This window comes from Coturnix japonica, chromosome 15, assembly GCF_001577835.2.
Source record: "Coturnix japonica isolate 7356 chromosome 15, Coturnix japonica 2.1, whole genome shotgun sequence".
Classification (NCBI taxonomy): domain Eukaryota; kingdom Metazoa; phylum Chordata; class Aves; order Galliformes; family Phasianidae; genus Coturnix; species Coturnix japonica.
Genome location: NC_029530.1, coordinates 88000 through 113656, shown reverse-complemented (window position 1 = coordinate 113656; position 25657 = coordinate 88000). Strand labels below are relative to the sequence as shown.

The window sequence follows — 25657 nt, the reverse complement described above, 5'->3', positions numbered from 1 at the left end:
TCTTTTTTAAGGTATGTTATTAGGCGACCTATGCAGCAAGTGTCCCTCGGAGATGGGTCATGATAAATTCATGAGGCATGTGATTTTGACCACACAGTGCTTTTGTCGTGTCTTGTTTCCAGCTCTGTCTTTTGCCAGCTCTAGAGAGTTTTCTACCTTACACAATAAATGGATGATTCAGATAACAAGAACTACTCCGTGACAGATGGCTCTTCTGACACACCGTGCTCTGGAAGGGAATGGATGCCATAAGAATTCACAAGTCTGGGAGATGGTAGCACAAGCAGGCTAACTGAAGGAGTTAAATCTCACCTGCTCACCACATATGTACAGAAGTACTAACAGCGACCAGTCCTCAATCAGCTGGCCTTAGACAAAGATGCTATCTACTGTACATGTGCAACTAGACTGAATCATTTGTACTCTTGGGGGAGAGTAATCAAACCAGATGTATCACAGAATGATCTATGTCTCAATTTGCCCACTTGTAAAATTTTATAGCTGGGAGACACACAAAGAGGATAGGACTTGCATCAGCCAAGGACTGTGTGCTAAGCTTGAACTTTCTTGCTGGGAATGATATAACCATCACATGCAAGGTGTGTGGAGCAACTTGAAACAGTGGAGGGAAACAGTCACTTGACAGCCCTGCTACTCCCCAGTGTGCTGATGTGGTACTGGTACAGGCTGCAGGTGACTTCTAGCAGCAGGATCCATCTCACAGTGGGGATGGGGCTCCAGTGTCACCTGAGCTGATGTTAGCCACGGACCCAGCATCCTTCTGCCCAGGTGCAGAGAAAGAGAATAGCTTCCCTTCCCCCAGGGTTTTGCCTGAAAGGGACTGGTGCTTTTAATTAATAGTGCTTTTAAGCACTATGTATCAACCCCCCAGCAGCCACACACAGGCACGCCTTCCCCAGCCTTCTTCCTTAAGAGTCTCAGGTGGGATTCACTCACTTGCATTTGCTGCTGCTTAATTCAGTCAGGCTGGTAAATAATTCAGCAGTCACTCAGCCAACAGACTGGGGTTTCTGACAGTGGAGAAATGACAGAAGCACCTTCACTAAATACACACACACACATATGTACTTTTATTATTGCTATTATTATTTGACCCTTTTTTTTGATGCCTCTTTTCTACCAGAGTGACCACCGAGACAGTTGAGAAGCTGAAGAAAAGAACAATTTCTCCAGTAAAAGGTCACTTAATGAACAGAGCCCAGTACACAAATTGGCAGAACAATACAGCATATGAAATAAAACTCTGTACATGACAAAAGCCTTGCAACAAAGTATAGGGGCTTTTATTGCATTCTCTAGATTAAATATATTCAGAAGTCTCTTTTAAAACACACAAAAGGAAAAAATACATTCTTTATGTACATATGAAATACCACATAGCAGGGACCACGTACAGTGCAAAGTATGAACATAGCTACACATGATATCACCACTGTGGACAATTATCAAGGATTTTTTTGAACAATTCAACATTACTGCTTCCAAAGAGAAATGCATGCCCTTCACTTCCATGTTATATTCTGGGATCATGCAGGGAAGTTTCTTTTCTTTTTTTTAAAAGGTATTATAGAAATCCTTGCATCACATGAAAAATTATCGAACTCTACAACTTTACTGCCTTCACACATTCATGATTAGAGTACAATTTATTTTTCTATTTTTTAATCATGATTGCAGCCCAACTCCAAAAATCCAGAGGAAAAAAAATAAATAGAACCTGGTAAGGAGAAAGTAATCAAATAGACTTATTGTTGCAGTGTCCAGGAAACAGGTACCCACATGCACACATGCATACACAAAAGGTGGAAGATAGCAAGGTGTGACTGAACATCTCTTATTTATTACAAGTTTGGAGCAAGGGCATTGGGTTGCTTGTGTCACTTCAGCAGTGAATCTTTAGAGTCACTCAGTATGGGATGTCATTCTGGTAGTACTGAATCATATCATAGGTCCTACTCCTAGAGAAGAAAAGCAAAGCCAGAGGTAAATGATAGTTACAGAAAAACCAAAGCACTGCAACCACTGTCACAAAAAAAAAAAAAAACACAACAGAAAAACATCAAGAATCCACAGAAATAAAATGTGGGTGAAGCTCAAACACTATGTTTTTGCTACACTCAGTTTTGTCAGAGGTCACCTTTCCTTTAACTGTAGAGAGAAGACATCTATAAATGCCAAACCTGTTGCTGAGGAAACAATTCTGGATGATCTTGATAATGAAAGTTGCAGCCTCCCGTTCAGTCATGTTGGGGCTGAATCTGTGTCTATACAGGAAAAACAACACCACCACAAACAAACAAAAACAGGAGTACAAATTAGTGAGGTTTCATTTGAGCATGACACAAATGTGTTTCTGTGAAAGCTCAGCAGAGAAAGCTCTGCCCACATTGAACTCACTTGCTGCAAGTATGTAGATCCTTCAAGACAACCTTGTACGTAATAGTAGTATTTTAAAAGCACTTGTCTTTATTCTCACAGTGGAGACTGAGGCTGCAAACTTTTGACCAGCTGAGTGGTAACAGCAGACCTCTCTTTCAAGACAGCTGTTGCTTGTAAAATACCTCAGTACCTAGCAATGACTGTGAGTTCCAGCCCATTACACTTCATGAATTTGTGCTTATTATTTGTGATTGCAGAGCTATTCTGGAGGCATTAGCCTGAAGGGCTGTTTAAAATATATGTTTGTATAAACTTTTCACATTACAACACAGTCCTTGTTCAGTACTGCATTATCTGTCAAACAAATGTTAAGTTGCTGCTCCTCCAGTTCCAGCATCACTTCAGATACAACACATTAGTTCTCATTAAAGCAGATCTTCCCTTCATGGTCTTGCTTTCACAGCGCTAAGAACTTTAAGACAGAACATGTACTCACACAGTCACTTAACAGGTTGAACCTAATCATATGAAAAGGCCTCTCAAAATCCTGCTTTCTGAGATATCTCTAAAAAAATCTTAACGTTTTTATAACACTAAGAAATGTAAGATATGAGTAGCATGACAACAACACTCGCTGCAGAAATTGTGACAAACATGCTACAAGGAGCAAGCATTATGAACTTTTTCCAATTCATATGCATGCTGACTTACTTTAACAGCTTGATTGTCTGCCCTCGGAAACATGGCAGCCCTGTATCCAGCATTAATGTAACCAGTGAGACTACAGCATCCATGTAAGGCCTAGAACAAAAAAAGAGGACAAAAAGGTGACAACAGCTTCAGTCAGTAAAGCAGGCACTAAAGCTGGACTACACTTTTTTCTGTAATTAAAACATAATCTTCTCACATCTGTTGGCAGAGCTACATCATTGCTTGTGATCTCTTACTTTAATTAAATTTCATTCCTTTATGTTGGACTATCACAGATTCAGAATGCTGCAAGATGAGGAGCCCTCAAGGAAGATTATATAAAGCAAACCTTTGGGAAATAATACTACTTTGGCAATGGAAAGGTTGATCGGTGCATCAAAAGAGTGCAGAGGGCTGAAACCAGTGATACTACAGTAACAGATTATCTTCTAATTCCTAATTACTCTACTACATAATTATCTGCTACATCAGCCCAGCTTCCCTTCTTCCTCCTCTCTTCCCTCTCAGAGGAAGCTCCCACTAATCTATTACCACTCTGCCACCGAGGTGACATTTCTGGCTTGACACAAAACTTTCCCTAGATTGCATCACTTCACAGAAGCAAATAGTGTTCAACTCCAAGACAGCCCCTGCTGGGGCTACTTACTGAGGAAACTAATTCTGTAAGATAACATCAAAAATATTTCACACGCATGATGATAGAACAATCCCTTATCTGGGCTCTGTCATATTGTCCTCCTAGCCACACACATCATTCACTTCACATCCATTTAGTACTCATTCTCCCTGTTAAAGCAAAACCTGTGATGCCAAGTGGGAGCCCACGCCAGAGCAGCCACAAGAACTTGTGGCCCACAAGCACTCATGCTGGACCCTCAGCTCCTCGTCATCTTCCTCCTCCTTGCCCTCTTGTCTGCTTGTTGTAAAGCATAGTAAAGTTACATATCTCTAACATTACTGGCTGGTAATCACAGCTGAAAAGCACAGCCACAAAACCTCTAATATTTTATGGGGGAAACAGTAGCACTTGTTCCACATAATTAACTCTAGCTCAAATGGTGATTAAAATGATTGTCCCATTTGGCAAAGCAAGGTTATGATTCTCCTGAAGCTTCTTGTTGAAAAGTTTTAATTAACAGCATGCTAGATTGAAGAAAGGAGATTATCACAATTATAAATTGAATATAATACACATTCTTCTCAAATGTCCTAAGATCAGGAAAAAAACACTAAGTTAGGCTGCAAAATTTAAGTGTTACGTAGTTTCATGCATCAGTTGGACAGACTCAGACCCTCTACAGAGCAATGTTTATTATTATTTAATGTTCCATCTGGATTTTGTTGTGCAAGCACTTCCACTTTTGAGCAGTGAATAATGCTTTACCTGACTGCCAGATAGCCTCTGACACACATCTCCATGAACCATTTGAATGGAGTTGCTTCCATTTTTCCTCCCATTATCATCACCATCTCATCAGTCAGCTTAATGTCGGGCTCCCAGCCCAGATTACCACCAGGTGAGCTCTCAAACATGAATCCAAAATCTGCACACAAAAGATAAGCAGCTTCAAACATTCTGTTGGTTAGTTGTGCACTGTCAAAACTGAGAGAAGAGAGAAGAGGTGCATTTCACATCATCATAACTATTTTTCTACTAGTATTTCAATGCCAAATGGAAAAAAGCTTTGATAAAGTGTAGAAACACCAACAAAAGAATTGTTTAACATTAAACAATACTCAAGGATGATGACATCAGATAAAGTTAGGCTTAAACATCTGCACAGTTCTAGAAAAGCAAAGCTAATGCAGAAGTTACAGCGTTATGCAATTATATGAATTTACTCATGAAATTTAGTTCACACCTATGCAGCAAAAAAAAGGAACCCAAATATGTATTTATACATCCATACATATTTATATACACTTGTATATGTATGTATTCATAGGTATGTATAAATATACACGTATAATCTACACGTTTTCCCTCCTGAAGCTGGTAAAACCTTGTAAAACTGAAGTTATGCAGAATCAACTAAGACAAATATACATACAATACTAAAATGGCAGGAAAAATGTCCCACGTATATTTAAAAGTTGAAATCTGATTAATCTCGAATTGAAATTCTATTAGCAGTATTTTACAGCAGAAAGAAAAGTTGACTATGACTGACCAATGTGAATGATGTGTCCCTTTTTGTCCAGCATGATGTTGCCATTATGCCTGTCTTTAATTTGGAGCAGAAAAAGGAGAAGACTATATGCAGCCATACTGCGGATGAAATTATAGCGAGCCTGTACAAGCAAGAAGTCAAAGCAAATAAGAACTCAATAACTCACTCATCCCAGAAGCAGATACAGTTAACATTTTTTTTTCCTCTATTCATGATTAGTTTGTATTTATGTTCAATAATATTCTCCACATATCTACAGCTGCAGTAATTTCCTCTAGCTAGCTTACTCATAGCTAAAATTATCTACATCAGAAGCCAGGTACAGCATTACAGTAGTAATTCATTAATTATTTGTCATTATTTCTTACGGCTAGAACATTACTCAGCTGAAATTGTACTATGTCTGCTAACTGATATTTTACCTTCTGGAATGCAAGAGTAGACTCATCTCCATATTGCCTTGTAAAATAATCATACATCCCAAAGTCTGTCTGCCTGCCCAGCTGGTCACGAGACGTACAGTCAGGAATGCATTCAATAACACCACACTGAAAGGGGAGAGAAACAGGTCTGTACAGCACACTCCCAACTCACTCTATGTGGCTCTTGGCAGTCACAGAGGTCTCCCAAGAGATATGGGAAAGCCTGCACATCACCAAATACAGAAGTTCTAGTATGCTCATTAAAAAACCCTGTATCTAATGTTTGAGAATTTCCATTCAACATAAGACACAATCAATTTGTGACTTTCCAGAGACTTGCACAACACTGTCCCCCCAAAAAAAAAAATCAAGCAACAAACATGAATAACTACAGGAAGCAAGATTTCAGAGCCAAAAGCTTTGGAAAAGAAGGAGGAAGGAGAGGAAAAACTGTGTCAGTAGCACTCCAAGTATTTGGCATAAGTAAGGTGCACAATATTTCTCTGCAGAAATATTAACTTACATGTGCAGAAAGTTTTTGGGTTTTTTTTGTTTTTTGTTTTTTTTTAAATTAGGAACTACTTTCTACAGCTGCAGAGTTAACTGCTCACTTACCCCAGGAGCTGTGGCCACCACTCTGTAAGGAAACACAAAGAGATCCAAGCCTACCAGCTGAAATATGTTCTTGAAGAGATCAATGATTTGTAAAGCTAACATGTCCTGTTATGTAAGAAAAAAAATTCACAAGCATTACAGGGGTTACGGACCACAAGTCACATGACAAAAATTCTCTGAAGAAATCTGAAGTGAACATAAGTTTCCCCAGAAGGCTGTGCATACACTGTGGCTCTGGGGAAAACCATGTAAAGAAAAGAGTGGGTAGCAAACAAAACCAAAGGTTTAAATGTTGACAACCTTTGACTAAGAGGGATACTATTAACTTCAGAGATAATAGCTAGCATTCTCCTTTAATCAAAAACAACCAAGCTTTGGTATACAAGATAGTACAGTGTGTCACCTTGGAAATTACTCTGACATTACCAATTGTTCAATTGAAAAATAAGCTCTAAAAATGATTTTAACATTATGGAATTACATGAACTGTCTTGTAAGAATGACATTTGTATCCAAGTCAAATTTTCCAGAAGAGTATAACACAGTTCTCTCCCGTAATCCATACCTAGCAGGGATTCTCAAAATTCCAAAGAAAAGATATTTCCAAGCTAAAATTACTTCCTTCTTTTATATTGTCACCTGCAAATTTGTTTTATATAACTGCAAAGCGTAGTAGCTTTGTACCTGTCTGCAGTCATCACCCACTTTAAAGATAGCTGCTTGCCAACAGATTTTCTTACTGTCCACTCCTTCTTCTGCACTTTCATCTATGGAATCAGAACGACATCGCAGACCTGCACGAAGAGTAAAAAGCAAAACCCAAATGCACACTTCAGGTAGTATTTTCATACCTTGACAAACCCCCTACGCTCAAAACCACAATTCACACTGAAGTACCACTATAAAAATTTCTGCTTTGCAAAATGAATTCCATAAGGCAGTCTCCTTTCTTCATGAGAATTGGAACATATATATAAAAAATCATCGTCATTATTTACCTGATAAATGCTCAAATTACATTAAGCTAGTCACTTAGATTATCATGCAAAAGACCATGGAAAGACAATTTATATGTTAGTCTCAAGTAACTGTTCACATTTTTTCAGGATACTTCTGTGGCATGCTTCCAGAGACTTGAAAAGAGAAGAAAGCAGAAAAAAATACAACTTAAGTTTTCAAAAATTTTCTTCTCTTTTCATTTTATGTATTTTCATTTTTGAGCTGAACCATTGCAAATTAAGTTCTGTATGGAAGTATTTCTTTACTGCAGCAGCCCTGGTCACTAAAAGCAGGCAATTTTAAAGAAAGTGCTGACTCTTACTTAATAGCATCAATGATTAAAACCCATTTACTAACCTTCTTTTTCGAGCTCACTAACTCCACATCGTTTTACTTTAAATTTGGCCAGGTAAGGTGCTTTTGCTGCACTACATTGTAATAAATAAAAAGATGAGTGCAAGTTAGCCAAACGAGGATTTATAGAGAAACTAAATATCATGAATTAAATTAATGGAAGAATACAAGAGCACACTACCTCTGCATAGGGGTTCCTGATTTGTAATCAATGTCCAGAACAATAGCTTCAGGATTGCTGGGCAAGTAGCAGCCTGCAAAATGGAGCAGAGAACAAAGAAAAGATCTATTGGCCAGCATGACAATGATACTTGGAGAACGTTTGTTCTTAGTGTCTACAACTTCAGTACATTCTTTTGAATTAAATGAATGTTAGAGATAAACTGGAAGATATAGTCTGTGTGTCATGAAGCATGTACTACCCTTCCCACTGGTCAATGATTGCCAGAAATTAATAGAATACAGTTTTGAACTAATACTGCAGAATCTTTACCATAGAAATGTAAAGATAGGACTTCTCTTACAACAGTTTCTAGTATGGCGTAGCAGCATATTCCAGAGCACCTTTAGCAAAGGAAAGAAGGCAGAACTGAAACCTAACAGACAGAGGTCAAAGTGCATTTGAAAATGAAGATTCAGATGGGGAAAATACATCTAAAATACATCTACGTGTGTGTGTGTGTATCTGTGTATACATAAATAAATAAAAGGACCTTGAGATAGTCATGTTTCAAGGGCACGTCTGAAGCAAGAAAAAGGATAATGGAAGCAACTGGATATGTTTTACTCTTGAGATAAATTCTTTAGATGTTTAACCTCTTTCAATAAAAGGTGGTTCAAAACAAAACAGTCTACTTTCCCTCATCAGACATACTTTGCTGTTTTTACCTGTGTTATCTAATTTGACAGTAAGCACTTTGGGAAAAGCTTTGGTGCACTGTAGAGAAATAAACAGCTGGTGCAAATATTCAAATTGCTCCATGAGAAACAGTCCAACTGTAAGAAGAACAGCCACCTTGTCACCAGCACCAGAACTGTGAGCTGCCACTTGCCAGGCATTTAGCATTTGCTTACAGAAAATTTTGCACTGACACTGAATGCAAAAAGACCACTACAATGACGAAATTGCTTCTTACCAGGCTGCACCTTCACCTCAGACAGAGCACTCAAACAAGCTTTTTTTCTTTCATCTCCTTTAGGAAATGGCCTAGAAAGATTAATAATATTTTAAATAACTGTATTCCATATACTACTGTGTGTACTACCATGGTGTTCTGTTTCAAATTTATACAATGACAAAGATGTCTTAATACACTGCTGTCTTACTGAAGTCTTTGCAGATATAACACTGATTGGATGTATAAAAGTAGCTGTCAAAACCAAACAGCATAAGAGCAGTGAATTAAATAAGAAGACACTTCCTTGCAGATAAATTTGCACATAAAGTATGCTTTTGTCAACAGTGCTATAGTTATGCAAATATAATTCTGCTTTGTGGAACTTAAACCAGAATAAGAATACTGCTTTGGAGGTGGTATAAGCTAACTGAAAAAGGACAACCCAGCAAAATACCTATGCAATTACACGCCTAATTTGTTCACATACTTAGCATGTCTGCAGGTGTCAACTGGATAATTGGTAACATGGTTAACAATTAGTACATGCAATTACCCAATTTGCACAGGCACTTGTGTTAACTATCTATTGAAGTCAGTCATGCAAATGCACACATTTGGTGTAGCACCATGTAACTGGAAGTTATTACTTATGCTCTAATTTTAAGCAGTACAATAGATTACTGAAGGAGCAAGATAGATAACGCTTATAGTAATGAAACCATCATAGGTTGTACATTTACACATTTATGCCATCTACAAAGCAAACAGCATCTCCTCTGTGTTCTCTTTACATGGGAAATACATAAAAATGTGTCTTTTTTAAAGTACCTGAGTTGAAAAATGCAATGCTAGCAAATACAGTTACTAACAGTTGCTTAATTATGATTTCATGCTACTAAAAAGTGTTTTGATTTCATCCTAAATATCAAGATATTCATACCCTAGAGCCTTCTTTTAACTCATCCTACTGGGTGAAAATATTTTGACGTGCACACTGAAGACACATAGTATTTTATAAGTGTCCTTTAACCCTATGCCTTTACACTCATGGTTTGCAAAGCTTCATTTTAAAGGAGGTATGTTCTAAGAAATATATATGACTTTCAAATATTTTCACACATGACAATGTTCTGAAAATATGCAATAAAATCACACATGCAGATTTTAGAGCTTGTGTGCTGGGCTGCTGCCACCCAATGGCAAGATTGATAAAAGTTAAATAGAGTATCTTGAAGTGAGAATCCCCACGAGCAAGACTTTCACTCTTAAAGATCAAAAATCTGCTTACTCTGAAAGTGGATCTTTCTCTGTAACCACAATTTAGGTACAAAGGGAAAACACGTATGAGAAAAGAACAATTATTTGTATTTCACCACATAATTACATCTCCTTGTGAAAAGTGTCATGCAGCTTTAGCAGAAGGTAAGTTATTTACTGGTACTTCCGGTGTTTTTGTTGATTGTTTTTTTTTTTTTCATGTTTTATTTTTATTTATTTAGAAGTCCATGCAAAATGTGGATAAGATGTTACAATATGAAGGAGAAAAAAAAAAAAAAAAAAGACAGCCAACCTGCCATACCTAAATGTAGGAGTACTGCTTTTTCTGAACCAAACTTTCCAGATTAACAATTTAGGTGACAACTAGATGGATCGAATTTCAACATATATAGGACCAGTTCCAATTACATATGGGAGCACTCTTCTATGGTACTTCATTTCACTATTACTAACCACAATGTATTTATAAAATCAAATTAAATCTGAAATTTACAATCATCTGCTTCCAGAGTAAGAATTAACAGCTGGTTAAGGCAGAACTGCTAGTTCCAAGCATGGAGATTAGGCCAGGTAGAAATTCTCTCTAAGAGTCAAAGTAAAGTGAGACCTTTCATCCTACTATGACCGTTAAGTTACACTTACAGAAGGAAAAATCAATTTCTTATCAAATGAGTAATTAATTCTTTTTTCCTAAAGACACTATTTCAATAAGACTAAAGGCAGCTTAGCCTGTTAACTATGACACTAGTAATTTCCAGAACTGCACCACCAAAAAAGCATAATTTCTGTAGTGTAATACTTACTTGATAATGGCTGACACATTAGTGATTTTATTAAAGAAATCAAATTCCCTCTGGTAGAATTCCTTGGCTGGGCCAGACAACGAGCCAGTTATCTCCTCTACTAGCTGCTCCAGAAGTTCCCCAATGTCAGCTGCACATGAAAAAGAAAACATCTGTGTTAGAAGCTTATTTCAGAAAGCTAAGCGATACATGTGATGGGTACAAAAACAGTAGTGATGCAAACATTGCTGCACCTCTTTTGTCAGGTAGCCCTATCTCCACAAACTAAAGAAGTTTCCAGCTAAAAAGGATTCCCTCCTGCCAGGAGAAAGCAAGGAGATTTAGCCTGAACTGAGGAAAGAAAGGAGCTAAACTATACTATATTTCAAAGAACTCACGATCTTTTTGGTGTCCTTCTTCATCCAGGTAGATATTAGTTTTCATGTTCCAGATGAATTGGTGAGCCAAGAGCTGGGATTTAGCAGCTGCCCACAAGATATATTCTCTAACGTAACCCATCTGCAATCATAGTCAGTCCAAAAAGAAAAGATCATTACAACTCAAGCAGACTCAATGTTACTCCTACTAAGTGATTCTTAAAAGTAAAAAATATTTAACAGATGGAAAGGCTTCCAATGCAATCTCACTCGTTGCTAAAAGGCCTTTGAAAAATAACAGCATACTCTAAAAAGTAAGGAATTGACCTAACCTGTTTTAGCTTTGTTACTGACATATTTCATCACTAACTTTGCACATCTGTAGCATTTTCTCTATGTTCTACACAGTTTTCAAATCTCCTTAAAAATTTGGGAGCTCACAGTATGTGTGCAAACCAGAGGAAAGGCAGTGGAGACACTGGTATTGTCCGGCATCACTAAATGCTCCTGTAATATCAGAAATGCATATGCTGTTTTATAGACTGCACATTTGGTGTAAAGAACTAAGTGCTTGCACAGTTCCACGGAAATTTTCTAGGGAATAAGAACAAACTTAGAAAAGAAGTTGAAGTATACAAACGAATTCTACTCATCCCAGGGACAGCATAAAAGAGGTGCATCCAAAGCAAGCCAGCCTCTAGTGGCATTCATCTTTTATGTATTAGACATACCATAATAACAAGCAGCACTATTTTAAGCCTAAATTTTGCCTGTCTGGCAGTTTTAAGTCTAAAAGCTGTTTTCAAAGTTTGCTTAGTTCATGTGCAGATGTTTCATATCCTCACCTTGTCATACCGCAGTGCCTGCACAATCTGTGGAATGTAGAATAAAATGGCATCCTGAAAAAGATGCAAGAGTTTTTATTGTTATCGTTTTAGTACTCAAGAGGAGAAGACAGGTCATGTGCACAATGAAAAGTTTCTTTCAGTTACGTGATAGAATAAAATCGCAAATACCACCCCCTCTTTATTTTAAACTGTATATACGCCCTCTCCTTAAATACAAGCATTTTTCTGCCTTGTCCAACTTCAAGATATTAACAGTAATCTATTTCATAGTCCACATACAAATCTGACTAGTATTAAAAGTTCTCTGCTGAAAGGTGAATTTGGTACTACTTGAGGGTAATGATGAAGAATTCAAGTTGGTGAGATTTATGACAAAACAATTGCCAAGTACACAAGCCAGTATTTTGTTGGACAATCAACTTTAAGTCTTCATTTCAAACTATTCACGTCCTCCAACAAGGTGTGCCCATTTTGCATAAGAGTCTTTCCACAGTAATAAAACGAAGCCTGGGGCCACGATGACTATGGTGGCAACTGTACCAAAACTTGTCTTACCGGAGGAAAAGACCGCAGGACTTTAACTCCATACTGAGCTGTTAGAGGATGAGGTGGATACATGCTTGAAAAATAGGAAAGGCCAGTTGGTGGATCTGTTGGTGCCCAGCACAGAACATGACTGAGCTCAGGTGCATCAGCATCAATTGTATGCCAGGTAACCAGGTACTGAAAAAACAGGTCAGACTGCATTAGAAACTTACAGCACCCAGTAATACCTAGGAAATGCACATCAGATGGTAATGCTATAATCTAGCTTACTTAAGCAGGGCAAAAAAAAAAAAAAAAAAAAAAGCTATATTTTATTTTACAAAACCACAGCTATTTTATCTTCTTTGGAAATCTAACTATTGGAATCATTCCATCTCCTAGATCACTACATGAAGTTAAGGAGTCAAATTACTAAAAGCATAGTAGAGGATTATGAGGAAAAATAAGAAAAGATGAGTAAAAAAAAAGGTGCAGTTTTCTTGTCTGTTTTAGAGGTGATGTACATAATGCTTTACTGCAGATGAGCAAAACAAGCTTATTCCATTTTAAGAGGCTTGGCATCTCAAGAGAACAGGTTGAGCTTAAAATAACTTCAGTAGCAGTGCTCACCATGACTTGGTCCTGTGGTATTTCTATGCATTATGCAAAAAGAACAGAAATAGCAGGTGTACTGCAACGAGCTCTGAGATATTCTGTGTATAGTGAGAGCACACCTGGGAGCAAGCACTAACTTGCCACCTACTTTTATTCCTGTGATTTTTGCCTCAGCATCTTATTTCCACAGCTGTTTTGTCATTCTCTCCTACAGAAATATGCTTAACATTAGAACATACACTGTGCTAAGGCTGTATTTTCCAGTATAGCTGAACTAAATAGCTATTTTGGGTCCCTGTATGTAAATATTCGCTAGTACCTTTATTGCTTCAGGAACATCACTAACAGCTCCTGGGTCCAACCGAACCAGACGAGTTACTTCTGTTCCAATAGCTTCAGTGTTCTTAAATCTACATACAACCAGGAATACAGTAACCTTATAAAAACTTTGATAGCCTTTTCTATTTACATCAAGATGAAAACAGCAAAGGACAGGAAAGTAAATGCTTAACAAACAAATAGCCCAACCGTCAAACAATGCACACCAAGGGAACAATACACAGTCAAAAAGAGGATTCAGGTTCAGGAACAACTGGTCCTCATCCACTGCTTTTGTACTAATGGCCCATTATTGAATTATGGGCTGAAATATAATGTCTGGGATTTTACAGAAACCTTCATACAAACGAACACAGTTTCACAAAAACTATCACTGTTGTAAGGAGGAGAGAATTTCCTTTCCCTTTCAAAGCCAACTATGCTAAATCTCCTAGCATACTTTTAAAAGTACAAGCCAATATACAGCTAGAACAATTCATTCAAAGATAATTTTAGAGCTGTTTAAATTCTATGCCTGCTAATGATTTAAACACTATTAAAAAATGAACATAATTTCTGCTGAACAAAACACCGTTCATGTCTTCATGTTAGCATCAAATGGATGGAAGACATGGAAATCAGACTCTATCTACTAGATAATGAGCCAAGTTAATACATTTTTAAGTAATCCACTTCTGTTTATGTGAAAGGTCTCAGTCACCTACTGAAGTATGCAAGGAGGCTGTAAGCAGGAGCAAGTACCATCAATACTTCTTGCGTCTGTACTCATTCAACTTCTAAGAAAGGCAGCAGGAATTACATCAGCTTTTTCTTTTGAAATTTCTCACCTGGTAGGCAGCTGTACAGCAAGGTGAGGAGAAATGCTCCAAGCTAGATTCACATTATCCTTCCATTGCTTCTCACTAAGACTGATATACTTCGATCTCCAGTTTGCAACACTACTCTCCCCAGTCTGATCCAACTCTAATTCAGGGGAGGAGAGTGGATTGTACCATGTGATTAAGCGTTCTATCTCAGTAGCCTGAGGGAAACAAGGAGGAAAAAAAAAACAAAAACACATTCTCAGGAAGTAAAAATACTCTCACTTCACTCTCTCATGGCACTTGGTCAATACATCATGCAGAAACAACTGTCTTTGAAACTCATACTGTTTCAATACAAACTCACCAGCAATGAGAGCAATAATGTCCTTCGCTTCATGTAGTACTTGTGTAGCTGCGTACCTCTGTTAGTCTTCTTAGACATTCCTCAAATAAAGGTTAAAAAGGTTTTCAGTGTTTTTTTTTTATTTGGTATGCTAAAGTCTGTTTTTAAACTGTCCATACCTGGCAACTTCTGCATTTAAGAACTGAATCACCATAGGACAATTGTAAATTTACAAATTACATTTGAATGATCTCAGAAAGTCAGCAATGCAGCTAATCATTGTGCTTGCTACAAGCGGCACAGTTTGGGTTTGTTGTTGCTGCTGTTGTTTTTCACCCCTCCACAATCTGGCACTGATAATCAAATACCCTGCCAGGAGAACATGAGCCTAATGTTGAATTGACTGTATGCAACATCAACAAACAAAATATACTGCAAAGTTGGGTATAATTGGCTGGTTACAATTGAGAAGATACCTGATTTTTTAGATATGGTTGACATGCCACTGGACAGAGGGTAGGTATTTATCCATCCTTGCGTAGCCTGCTGCCGAGACCCAACATTGATATCCAGGTTGCTCCTGGTGTCTTGATTATCTAATAACAGAACACAGATCTGATAGAAAAAAAATGTAATCAAATTTAAAAAAAATGGGCTTTTGAAACTTCAGATGAAGGATCTCACCAGGTGGCACAAGTTGGCTTGCTGTGAGATACTTTTTGTCTGAGAACATTGCTGTCCAAAACTTGATCAATATGCTGATATCCTCACGAAGCCTCTTTTCCCCCTGCGTAGGGAACTTTGATGGCCAGCTCAAGAAAATCATGCAAATAATGTTAAATGTATTAAAAATAAAAAAGCAAACAAAAGCAAAAAAAAAAATTCAAGATCATTTTTTTCCCTCCTTTTGACCACAGTCTAAAAGAGATGAGACCAAACGTTATACTGTATTTTATTCTTATTTCTTCATCCTGTCTGCCTGAAGCTTTCCATTATAATTGAAAATGAAGGTGGTAGCCTGTCAGCACTTCGGATTCATTTGAAATTTACTGTTATGATTTAATATTAGGATATTGTCAGACACTCCCATTACTACATTATTTTCTGCTGCATTCGCATCAAACCTGGGAATCAAATTCAGTGTGGTTGTACTCTCAAAATGATTTTTGAAAACAGTATTTCAGCCACATGTTCTGTAATAGCAATTCTTTACATCTTACACCTAGATGCAGTATTGAGTACTGAACGAACTCCAAAAAAAAAAAAAAGGAAAAAAGAACTGCAACATTCCTGAAGATCATGCATTATAGACCACGTATTAAAAATAACTAAATAAATAATTCAAAATTCTATCTAAAAGTCATCAAGACAGTTTATGAACTACAAAGAATTACAAACCAAAGAAAAGTCTTTGTTTGAATAGACAATAAAAAGAAAAAGGAAAGGAAGTTAAATCGCTAGAGAAAGACAGCTTGTGCTTTAAACTGTTGTAGAAGGTTTAGGAAATGTTACATACACACTTTTAATAAGTAGTAGCAAATAAGACAGTACCTGAAATAATCAAAGGCAGTTGAATAAATCTTCTCTCTCAACACATTTCGAATAGTTGCATTTGGAACCACATCAGCATGCAGCAAAGATAGGCCCAGTGTCAGCAACCTAATACGTTTAAGAGAATGGAAACCCTGATGTTCCCAAAACACTGACTAATGTGACACCATACAAACCATACTTAGCAACACTAAGCAACAATTCCATTCAACTTGTTGAAAAGTGCCTGTTTCAGATCTCTTAGAACATTCTTTTATCAGCCTATTCCTAAAGCTGTGATGACCGAACCACAGAAAGCTGAAGCCTTCAAGTCACAGAAGAGAAACTAACTGATAGAGCAGAATTATTGCTAGCCAATACACAGAATTGACTCATGATCTGAATGATTCACTGTATAAAATTATTAAGTTTACTGAAGCACCAGAACTGACTTTCAAAGTAAAGTTAGATACTTGTACTTTGAAAACACGGCTTCAAATCTGCATAATTCCAGGCTTTTAAAAGAATTTCCATCACTTGAAGCCAAGGACAAAATAAACACTTGACATTTAGTTATTTTGTCCCACATTTCATAACCATGCTACTGCCACCAAGGAAAAGAAACACTGCTCACTTGAAACGGGGTCCAATTGCTGCCACATGCCGATTTAAACTGCCCTTTGCCCCTCCAATGTTCAAGGAAAGAGATCGCTGGAGCAGGCTGGAGAAGATCTCTATTTGGTCAGAACTGCAGTACTTGGCTATTTCAAATCTCTGCACCAGAAACTTAGAAAGAAACAGACAAGCTATGCATCCTTTAATTTTATTTTCAATCTCAGAATCAAACAAACTATTTGATTCTCTTCTGTTTCAGACACTTTCATAATAATCACACTCCTATAAAAAAAACAGCATGTATCTGAGCTTTGAGACAGAGGGACTACCATCATGACTCCACTATCTTTCCAAATCACGAGAACAAACGCTACAGAATGGCTTAATCACAGCACCATTCCATCATCATCATAGGGGGGACATTCCAAAAACACACACCTCTATCCAGATGTAATGTGGGGTGACTTCTGGTGGACAAGGCTTTGGTTGGCTTTCCTCTGAGGCTGCTAATGGATCTGCTTCTTTCTGCTCAGCAGAAAACAGGCCAACTTTCTGCTCCACTGTCATTTGCCAGGCTCCTGCCATTTCCCGCATGAACTACAAAAGCAAGATTTCCTGTTTCAAGAGCATCTTCTTGATTGGAAAGCACAATGTTTTTCCACAGGGTGCACAATGGGGGCAGAAAAAAAAAAGACTCCTTCAGAAGTTCTGAGAAGTTCTGTCAATAACAGAAATACCAAGGGCAACAGCAGACAAGTGCTGTATTTTGTTGAGGATGCTGAACTATCAGTATCACATGGTGCTGTCCTTCCTCTGCTAAAAGTAACTACATCCTGCTACAGGATTATCACTTTCACAAGTCTATTTTTTATGCAAGGGAATAACGCCAAATACCAGAGACATTAAATGACAAGCAGAGGTATTACTGACTGCTTTAAAATATCTCTCTATAAACTGCAGTAGTTCAGGATCTAATTAATGAGAAGCACAGGTACCTCAAGGAGCAAAGTAAGTTGTACAGCTGAGATCCTAACAGCCTTCCTTTGCTTTATCATCCCTACTGCTAAGAAGGATCCATTTCCTACAGTCCACATAGTTGATGGTGTTCAGACTTCCAACAATACATAAAGAAAAACTTCCTGAGAGGTTAATGTGATGAACAATGCATTTACTATTCTTATTTTACATGGGTTTACAACAGCTGTGAATCCCTCCATATATTCTTCTTTCCCTTCCCTCTTGCAGGGACAGAGAAAGAGTACTTAAATAGCTTCCTACCGGCACTTCTATTCCATCCTTGGCAGCAAGCAGCCACTCCCAGCAAGCAATTGCTGTTTCCATACCATGTTCGTTGAACATTTGCAAAGGTCCCCAGCACAGATGATGAAGCAGCTGGGGATCACAATCTGAAAGCAAACATCCAAACAGATTTCTACAGCAGAATAAATAAACACATAATTAGCATAAAAACGGCTAATAAACAGGTTCTGGTTTAAGAACATTTTCCCAAATGCAAACCTTACTGAAATAACTTCAAACACAGTTTTGCCTCAAGTTGATGCACACAGAGTTAGTAGGCAGATAGCTTTTGTGTTTACTACACATGGCATTCATATCCAGAATGCAGAATTCCATTTGGTTTTCATTACCTTTGCTGCTTATTAATAGTGCAGTCAACTTAAACATGGCCTGTGTGTAGAATTCAGTCTGGCCTGATTCAAGAGCACTGTTCAACTCTTTGACCATCAGTTTATTCAGGTCAGATGTTCGTCCTGTAGCATTTGAGAACTGAATCATTCCAGAAACCTGAAAAATATAATGAGGCTTTAAATGAAGAATAATATTTCCAGGAGATTTGGTACTGGTCATGTCTTGAGTAAGGAAATCAGTACAAACAGATATCTTTTATTTGTATTTTGCGAGTGCACCTAAGCTTTGCCTGTAATTTATGAACTTCAAACAAGATCAACAGCAAAAGAGCTGCTTAACAACCTAGGAAAATTATACTCTTCTGTCTGTAAGGAATTTAACTTTAGAATCCACACTAGAAAGAACATAAAGTCACAGAATAATTAAGGTTGGAAACAACAGTGTCCCAACACCAGACCTGGTGAACAATCCACACTTTGTGTAAGTGTACTTACCTCCCCTGCATAGCGGTTGCGCAAATTAAGAGAAGCCATGAAGTTGGAATAGTCCTTCTTCACACAAGTAGGTCTTTCAGTTAGCTGGGTTGCCTATGACCAAAGCATATACAGCTATTTATATTGTTCCCATCTAATCACTTATCTTCTTTCCTTTTACACCTTCACCTACATTGTAAGCTTAGTTTCCTTTGTGTTTATAATCAGAATAGTATCAGGACTATAAGGTACAAAAAAACCAGAACTGACAAACATGAAAAAAGCAACATGCGCATGAGTTTCACTGGTACAGTTTGAAATTTTTTCAAAATTTACACAAATACATTTTTTGAAAGATAAAAGCCATGAAAAAAGTAATGAAATTCTATAATCTGTCAACCTTCTGTTACTCAATCCTTAGATTTTTATTTTTTTTTTCCATACAGTTCTTGACATGTATACAGGCCCTAATCAAAACAAGTAGTGTGAACATAAAGAAGGCTTTTCTATTATTTCCTTTGCAGTTTTAAAGTTTCTTCCAGTATGGCTGTAAGATACTCTGAGATACTTGAGATGGAAAGAAATAAGACATCTGAGTAATTTTCATATGTTATGACAAACACAATTTAGAGGCTCTATATTAACTGGCTACACTTCATGTTATAAAATTAACATGACAGCTACAGAAACAAGCAAATACTCACGCCCAAAGTGGTGTTCTGTCTGTTGTAGCCAGCAAAGTGAAGAACACTTTCTGTAGCCATAGCCAGTCCTGTATGCTGGGACAAACCTGATACCCAGTTCTGATGTTTGTTTAGGTACTCCTGATGCACCAAAAAACATTCGTTAGAAAACTACTATGCTTTTTCAAAACAAGGCAGCTCACAGGCAAACACTGTATAACTGCAGAAAATGTAATTACAGATGTATGTGAGGACAAGTAGAGACTGACTACCTCTTGTAGGTACTGCTCTCCAGCAAAAAAAAAATTAAACAGACAAACAAACAAAAAGCCTCATCCTAAATTTGCAAATAGAATACTTGCTTCATTTTGTAAAATGACTGCGTGAACAAGGTAAAACTTCAAATCTGAGATTCTTTTAAAATAGAACCACTTATCACAAAAGACCTTACAAAATGAAGTCCTTTGCATCAGCCTTGAGCATTCCTAGAAATTCTGTTTTCACCTCTAGGTAGACAGAATATTAGTCTAATCTGGACTACGCATCTTCTGCTACTTAGCAAAGAACTTAGATTAACAAAAACAGAAGACCACTGCACTGCAGTGAGACTTCTTGTTTACATAAAGTGTTGTATTTATTAATACATTACAGAAAGTTTTTGCTAAGTAGTTGGTAGGTTTTTTGTTTGTTTTTTTTTTCCTGAACCCTGCCATCTACTACATTCATGTTGAAATTAAGATCTACAGTTTACCATAGATTCATATATAACTTTTTTTTTTCTTTAATTAAAAAATAAACAGCAAGAATGGAAAAAAAACATGCTCCCAAGAAAAGACTTACAACCTAACTACTCATTTCAGTCGAGCTTGTATTTTAAGCTACCTATAACTAAACATTGATAGGCAGAGAATTATGACAAATTTTTAATTCTGAATTTAGTCTGGGATGATCTACTGTTTACAAACCTGTCACATTAAAGATATTCAGGTTTATATCAAAGCAACAATTCTAGTTCTTCTCTGGCATTAAAATAAGGGAAATTTTAGTGAAACAAAATTTAAAATGGAGTTTGAACAGTACGAGAAAGTAAAAAACAAGACAACCTAATTCTAATTTTGAAGATCGACAATGATCAAATTCTTCCACAGAAACAGGCTCATTACCTGTAGATGAGATTTTGTAACAGAAGGAGCCCACTTCATTGCCTCTTGCAGAATCATCCCACAGCGTGCTGCAAAGTCTTTGACTATACTCTAGAATAACAAAGCAGCAACAACAACAAACATCAATGAATTACAGATTATTGAACAAGAAGCACTGATGTTAATGGTGTAATAAGTAACATCGGTACTAAGATGTGTCAGATAGTAATAGAGAACTTTACCTACAGAAGTACTGTCCTTTTAGAATAGCTCAGAGTAAGTCACATCTGATACAAAGAAAATCAAGCACCATTTAGGACTACCTACCTCTCTGGCTTATTCTATATGGAGCATCAGGAATGTCATAGTACGGTTGATCCTTGTGAATATCCTAATAAACAATAATCAGGCTTACAATAATCAAAACAAACAAACAAAAAGAAACATGCATCTTGTATTCCTGATAACACCATTATAAAAGAAACTTACTGCACTAAGAGACAGTGACAATGTCTGCAAAATGTCAAGCATAGTCTTCAGCACAGTTCCGCTCCACAGCAAGTGGGGAAATCTAGAGCAAGACCAGATTGGAAGGAAATTATTTTATTAAGAAATGGAGCTCCTCAAAGAGAGCTAGGTAAACTCATACTCTACAGAAATCACAAAGTTTGCCTTGGCTTACAACAGGCTGGCCCAATTCATGCTTGAAAGCTCTCTGAAAAGCAAGCTAAGTAAAGCTATTCTGCCAAAGAAGATGTTGCAGTTATTTCATGGGCACTTTGTTCTGCTCCATTCATGGGAATGCTAAGCAGACAGATACAATTTAAGCATGGATTCCAGAGACTGGATTAAAAATTAGAAGGTGATGTTTCAGCAGAAGTATCAGCCACTATTTTCCTTAATTGCATGAGTATTCACAAAGCAGACAATGTGAAAAGAACAGTGCGGTAAATTTATACTCACTTGTCTACCAAACCAGATAAGTACTTGTCTGCAACTCTCCTGATCCTCTTGTGAATGTGGTTAAAATTCACCAGTAAGAACTGAGCATGTCGCTCCAGCTCTTCTTCATTCTCTTTGGTTTTTGGCTGAAACACATGCCAAAGAAGTATAAAGCCAAACACATTCTCTTAAAATGAATAAGAACTTCTACATTAACTTTAAAGTTTACATGCTGTGTTACATACTTTATCAGCCATCATTGTCAGGAAAGCTTCAAACACCTTATCAGCAACAGCTATCACACACTGCATCATTCCTGAAGAATTGAGAGAAGTTACAGGTTTGATAAGAACCGAGTTTTCTTAATGCGTAACAGTTAAAAAGCACTTAAGTTTACCAAGACAGCATTAAACCAAGCTGTTCCAAAACAGAGTACTTGGCAAGAATAAAACAACAAGCAATCTAATGAATGAGGTTTTTGGGGTTTTGTTTTGTTTTGTTTTTGGGTTTTTTTTGTTTTGTTTTGGTTTTGGGTTTTTTTTGTTTGTTTTGTTTTTAATTGCTGGATTTGGTTTAATTTTGCATGCCCATAGATAACTTCCATGCATCTCTACTTGGTAAACTTACCAGATTTGTCTTTTTGAATTGCTTTATCCTCAAAATAGCAAAACATGACTTGGAAGCGATCTTGATCAGTTGAACGCAGTACCCTAGGAGAGTAATAGTTTTGCATGCTTTTTTCCCCTCTTTTATTTAAACAACGTCAACTCAAATCTATGTACTCAAACCACATGTTACATACAACATAAGCACAGTAATGATTCATTTCATAGTAACATTAAGTTTCTAATAAGTGTGATACTTTCATTTGTTTCTACATTCAACTAAACAGATCCAAATGTTACGAGGAAAAAGAAAGTCTGTCATCAAGAGAATAACTTTAACACTTTAGAAATAGGAAACCTGATGATAACGCACTTAATCTTCAGTACAGCTATTTTGACTCAAGATACTGATTCACATTTGCCATAGTGTCTGGCAAATCTGACTTGAACATAAAATTTTTTAAAAAAATAATCAGAAGAAAGGTACACACACACATATAAATATATATATATACCTCATGTACTCCAAACGGTAAACAGAAAGGAGATAAGTAGACATGGCAAAGTCCAACTTATTGATCAATGCTGACACTTCTGGAGGAGGATCCAAGAGATTTATTATGGTACTCCGCAATTCATTTAATTCAGCCTAGAGATGAATACATGCAGTTATGTGAAGTGGGAAGATTATATAAGTTTGTGTTCTAAAAATATTCACTTTTAGCTATTAGCCTTTTTATTTTTTAATGTTCACAAATAATTTGCCAGGATGCTTCTGTACGCAGACAAGGACCAACACGCTCTAACACAGCAAGTCAGATTCTTAGTATACAGAATTAAATAGAATACAGGAGTTAAGCTCGTTGCTAAAATATCTATTAGTTTCCAAGCAATTATATCATGTAGAAATACAGTTCCTCTAATTAATGTAATGTAATTTTGATCAATACTGAAATTGTTCAGATTCATAAACAATAGCTCTGAAATTTCATGGAACCGTTTCTTTGATGTCACAGAATTAAGTATCTAGGCACATGCGTACTTATGTATTATTTGGGAGCCAGAGACACCTTATGTGCTGCAGCAATATACTGCCACCATAAATAGCCTTCATGTAAATATCTATCCTGCAAACACTAAAGTAAGCATACTAGTAAAACACAGGAGAATAAAAGAAAGTTCATCTAAAATGCATTTATTTAAACATATCCTTGAAGTGAAAGTGCTGTTTTCTTCCAAAGCAGTTTCTTTTTTTTCCTCCCTACACTTTGAGTTTTGACTCTATCTGATATAGAATGGATGAAACTATTAAAAGGCTTCCATTTCCACAAAGACTTGATTTCTACAGCTAATCAAAATAGTACAGCTGCCAGCCTAAAAATCTATATTAACACACAGTAAAACAATCTTAAACATTTCTATATACTGCTGTCAAGAGTTGTGTAATAAAGGTATTTTTAATAAGAGTAGGCAGGTTAAATGCACACTCTGCCTTTGAAATACATGGTAATTCTTGGTTACTAAATCAGTTAACAATTGCTAACATTAAGAAAGGAGGGAACAGAAGAAACCAACTCTTACAGAAGTCACAGTGTCATTCTTCATGGCAGAATTGTACTGAAGAACAGATCTGAGTGGTTCTTTGCTAGGAAATGTGAGTAATGGAGACTTGGTGGCAATTTCACATACACCCTCATACCATTCCTCTGGCCAGAGACCTGGAACACAAATACGAAAAGTGGAGCAAGGGAGAAAAACAGTATTAAAAGACTCCCAAGGTTAATCAGCACTATCAAGCTCTGCACAACTTCCTTGAGCAAATTCTTCATACTCTTTAACACAAACATGATGATCCATGTTTCAAATATAACACACGTTTAAGTGATTCCAAGTGAAACTTCTAAAGAGATAATAAGTTTCTACTTCTTTTCCCTTTGTACTCCATGCATTTGATTTTCCATTTCAGGAACTTGGTGATCAAAATTAATACTTAAGTCACAGATAATTGCTGTATTAGCTTCAAAAAAAAAAAAAAAAAAAAAAATCAGGCTCAAGGATAAGTTGCACTGTGCTGAATCTCATAGCAAAATAGAACAGTTTCCATCTGCTTATCAGAAGTTTAAATACAAGCAGCAATGTTTTTCTCTTCAAATTCACACTACCTGATCCTTCCACAGCAAATCCCATGAGCACTGAATACAACCAGAAGTCACGGAACAGCTTTTGCAATCTGGGCTTGGCTTCCTTGATGGGTGGCAAGCGTCTTGTGAGCTAACAGAGAAAAGTAAAATAAAATCAGAAATTGGTAACAATTAGAATAACCTAATCCCACGTGAAGGAATCAGCTTCTGTACTTCCATCTGCTATGATTTATAAAGGTAACGTTTTTTGTCACCTGAAGAAACTAATACAATATTACTAATGTTATACTGAAGAAAACTCTATTTTTTCTTAAGACAGCATAAATTCAAGATGACAAAGCTAACTTTATGTGGTTTCACACAGGAATACCAACATACTGATACAGTAATCCAAAGAGAACACCTTATATTAGCATACATCAATTGTAGAGAGGAAGAGACCACACAGTCCTTTAAACTGTGAGCTAAAGACAGCTTCATGAAGTTTTATTTTAGCACAGAGGAACTCAAACTCAAAATATTAGTCAAACATACTTCTGGTTGCTATTGTTTATTGGATTTGTGGAAATACACTGAGGCTCCAATTGGGGATCTTTTATTGTTTTCACCCACGCATACAGTGACATCAGTCCTGGAGAATTTACTATCTAAACAAGCAAGTAAAAGAACATCATTTTCAGCACATCTATTCAAGTTGTCGGATAGCCTTTTCACAGACAGCTGCTACCACTGGAGCAGTTTATACTCTCAAATAACAAGATGACATGGAATTCTTACAAATCTACACTGAAAATCTGACAGTCTTTTACTCTAAAATTGTTAGCAGCATAGACAACATTAAAAATAATAATAATAATTAAAGGAAAGCTTTACTGAACTGTGAGCTTTATCTAATACGACCAGATATTATAACTGTAGACTTCATCTATCTAATCTATACTGAAGAGATTTTTTCTAACTGCAAAATAATTCTGCTGTGGTATGAAAATGCAAAGTACTTCAGTAAAACCTTACATAAAGCTAATTCAGAACATATTTATCTTAGATCAGTCTGCCATTAAAAAAAATAACTAAAAATTCCTATACTGCAGTAAAATTAACCTGAGTCCTAGCTGGTGAACAGCACTGCTGGGCTGACAGCAAATGTCTGCAGCAGTCGCACAGTGACAGAAGTAG

The 25657-nt window shown here is 36.8% G+C and overlaps 1 protein-coding gene across 1 annotated transcript in view; it reads right to left on the bottom strand.

Annotated features, from left to right (window-relative positions):
• Nucleotides 1-1086: 1086 nt before the first annotated feature.
• Nucleotides 1087-25657, bottom strand: part of PI4KA (phosphatidylinositol 4-kinase alpha) — a 51536-nt gene continuing 26965 nt past the window's right edge. Inside the window, 37 exon segments of the mRNA XM_015877547.2 lie at nucleotides 1087-1979; nucleotides 2202-2285; nucleotides 3112-3201; nucleotides 4496-4655; nucleotides 5283-5403; nucleotides 5705-5830; nucleotides 6320-6424; nucleotides 7004-7113; nucleotides 7676-7746; nucleotides 7854-7926; nucleotides 8809-8879; nucleotides 10872-11001; nucleotides 11249-11369; nucleotides 12073-12126; nucleotides 12631-12798; nucleotides 13535-13625; nucleotides 14382-14575; nucleotides 14722-14801; nucleotides 15177-15296; nucleotides 15385-15512; nucleotides 16252-16359; nucleotides 16865-17016; nucleotides 17284-17442; nucleotides 18124-18251; nucleotides 18495-18651; nucleotides 18990-19082; nucleotides 19673-19792; nucleotides 20815-20904; nucleotides 21121-21125; nucleotides 21127-21184; nucleotides 21283-21364; nucleotides 21757-21881; nucleotides 21981-22051; nucleotides 22363-22445; nucleotides 22856-22989; nucleotides 23922-24058; nucleotides 24503-24611. Of these exon segments, the coding sequence (XP_015733033.1) occupies nucleotides 1928-1979; nucleotides 2202-2285; nucleotides 3112-3201; nucleotides 4496-4655; nucleotides 5283-5403; nucleotides 5705-5830; nucleotides 6320-6424; nucleotides 7004-7113; nucleotides 7676-7746; nucleotides 7854-7926; nucleotides 8809-8879; nucleotides 10872-11001; nucleotides 11249-11369; nucleotides 12073-12126; nucleotides 12631-12798; nucleotides 13535-13625; nucleotides 14382-14575; nucleotides 14722-14801; nucleotides 15177-15296; nucleotides 15385-15512; nucleotides 16252-16359; nucleotides 16865-17016; nucleotides 17284-17442; nucleotides 18124-18251; nucleotides 18495-18651; nucleotides 18990-19082; nucleotides 19673-19792; nucleotides 20815-20904; nucleotides 21121-21125; nucleotides 21127-21184; nucleotides 21283-21364; nucleotides 21757-21881; nucleotides 21981-22051; nucleotides 22363-22445; nucleotides 22856-22989; nucleotides 23922-24058; nucleotides 24503-24611 (3960 nt within the window). The 3' untranslated portion in view covers nucleotides 1087-1927.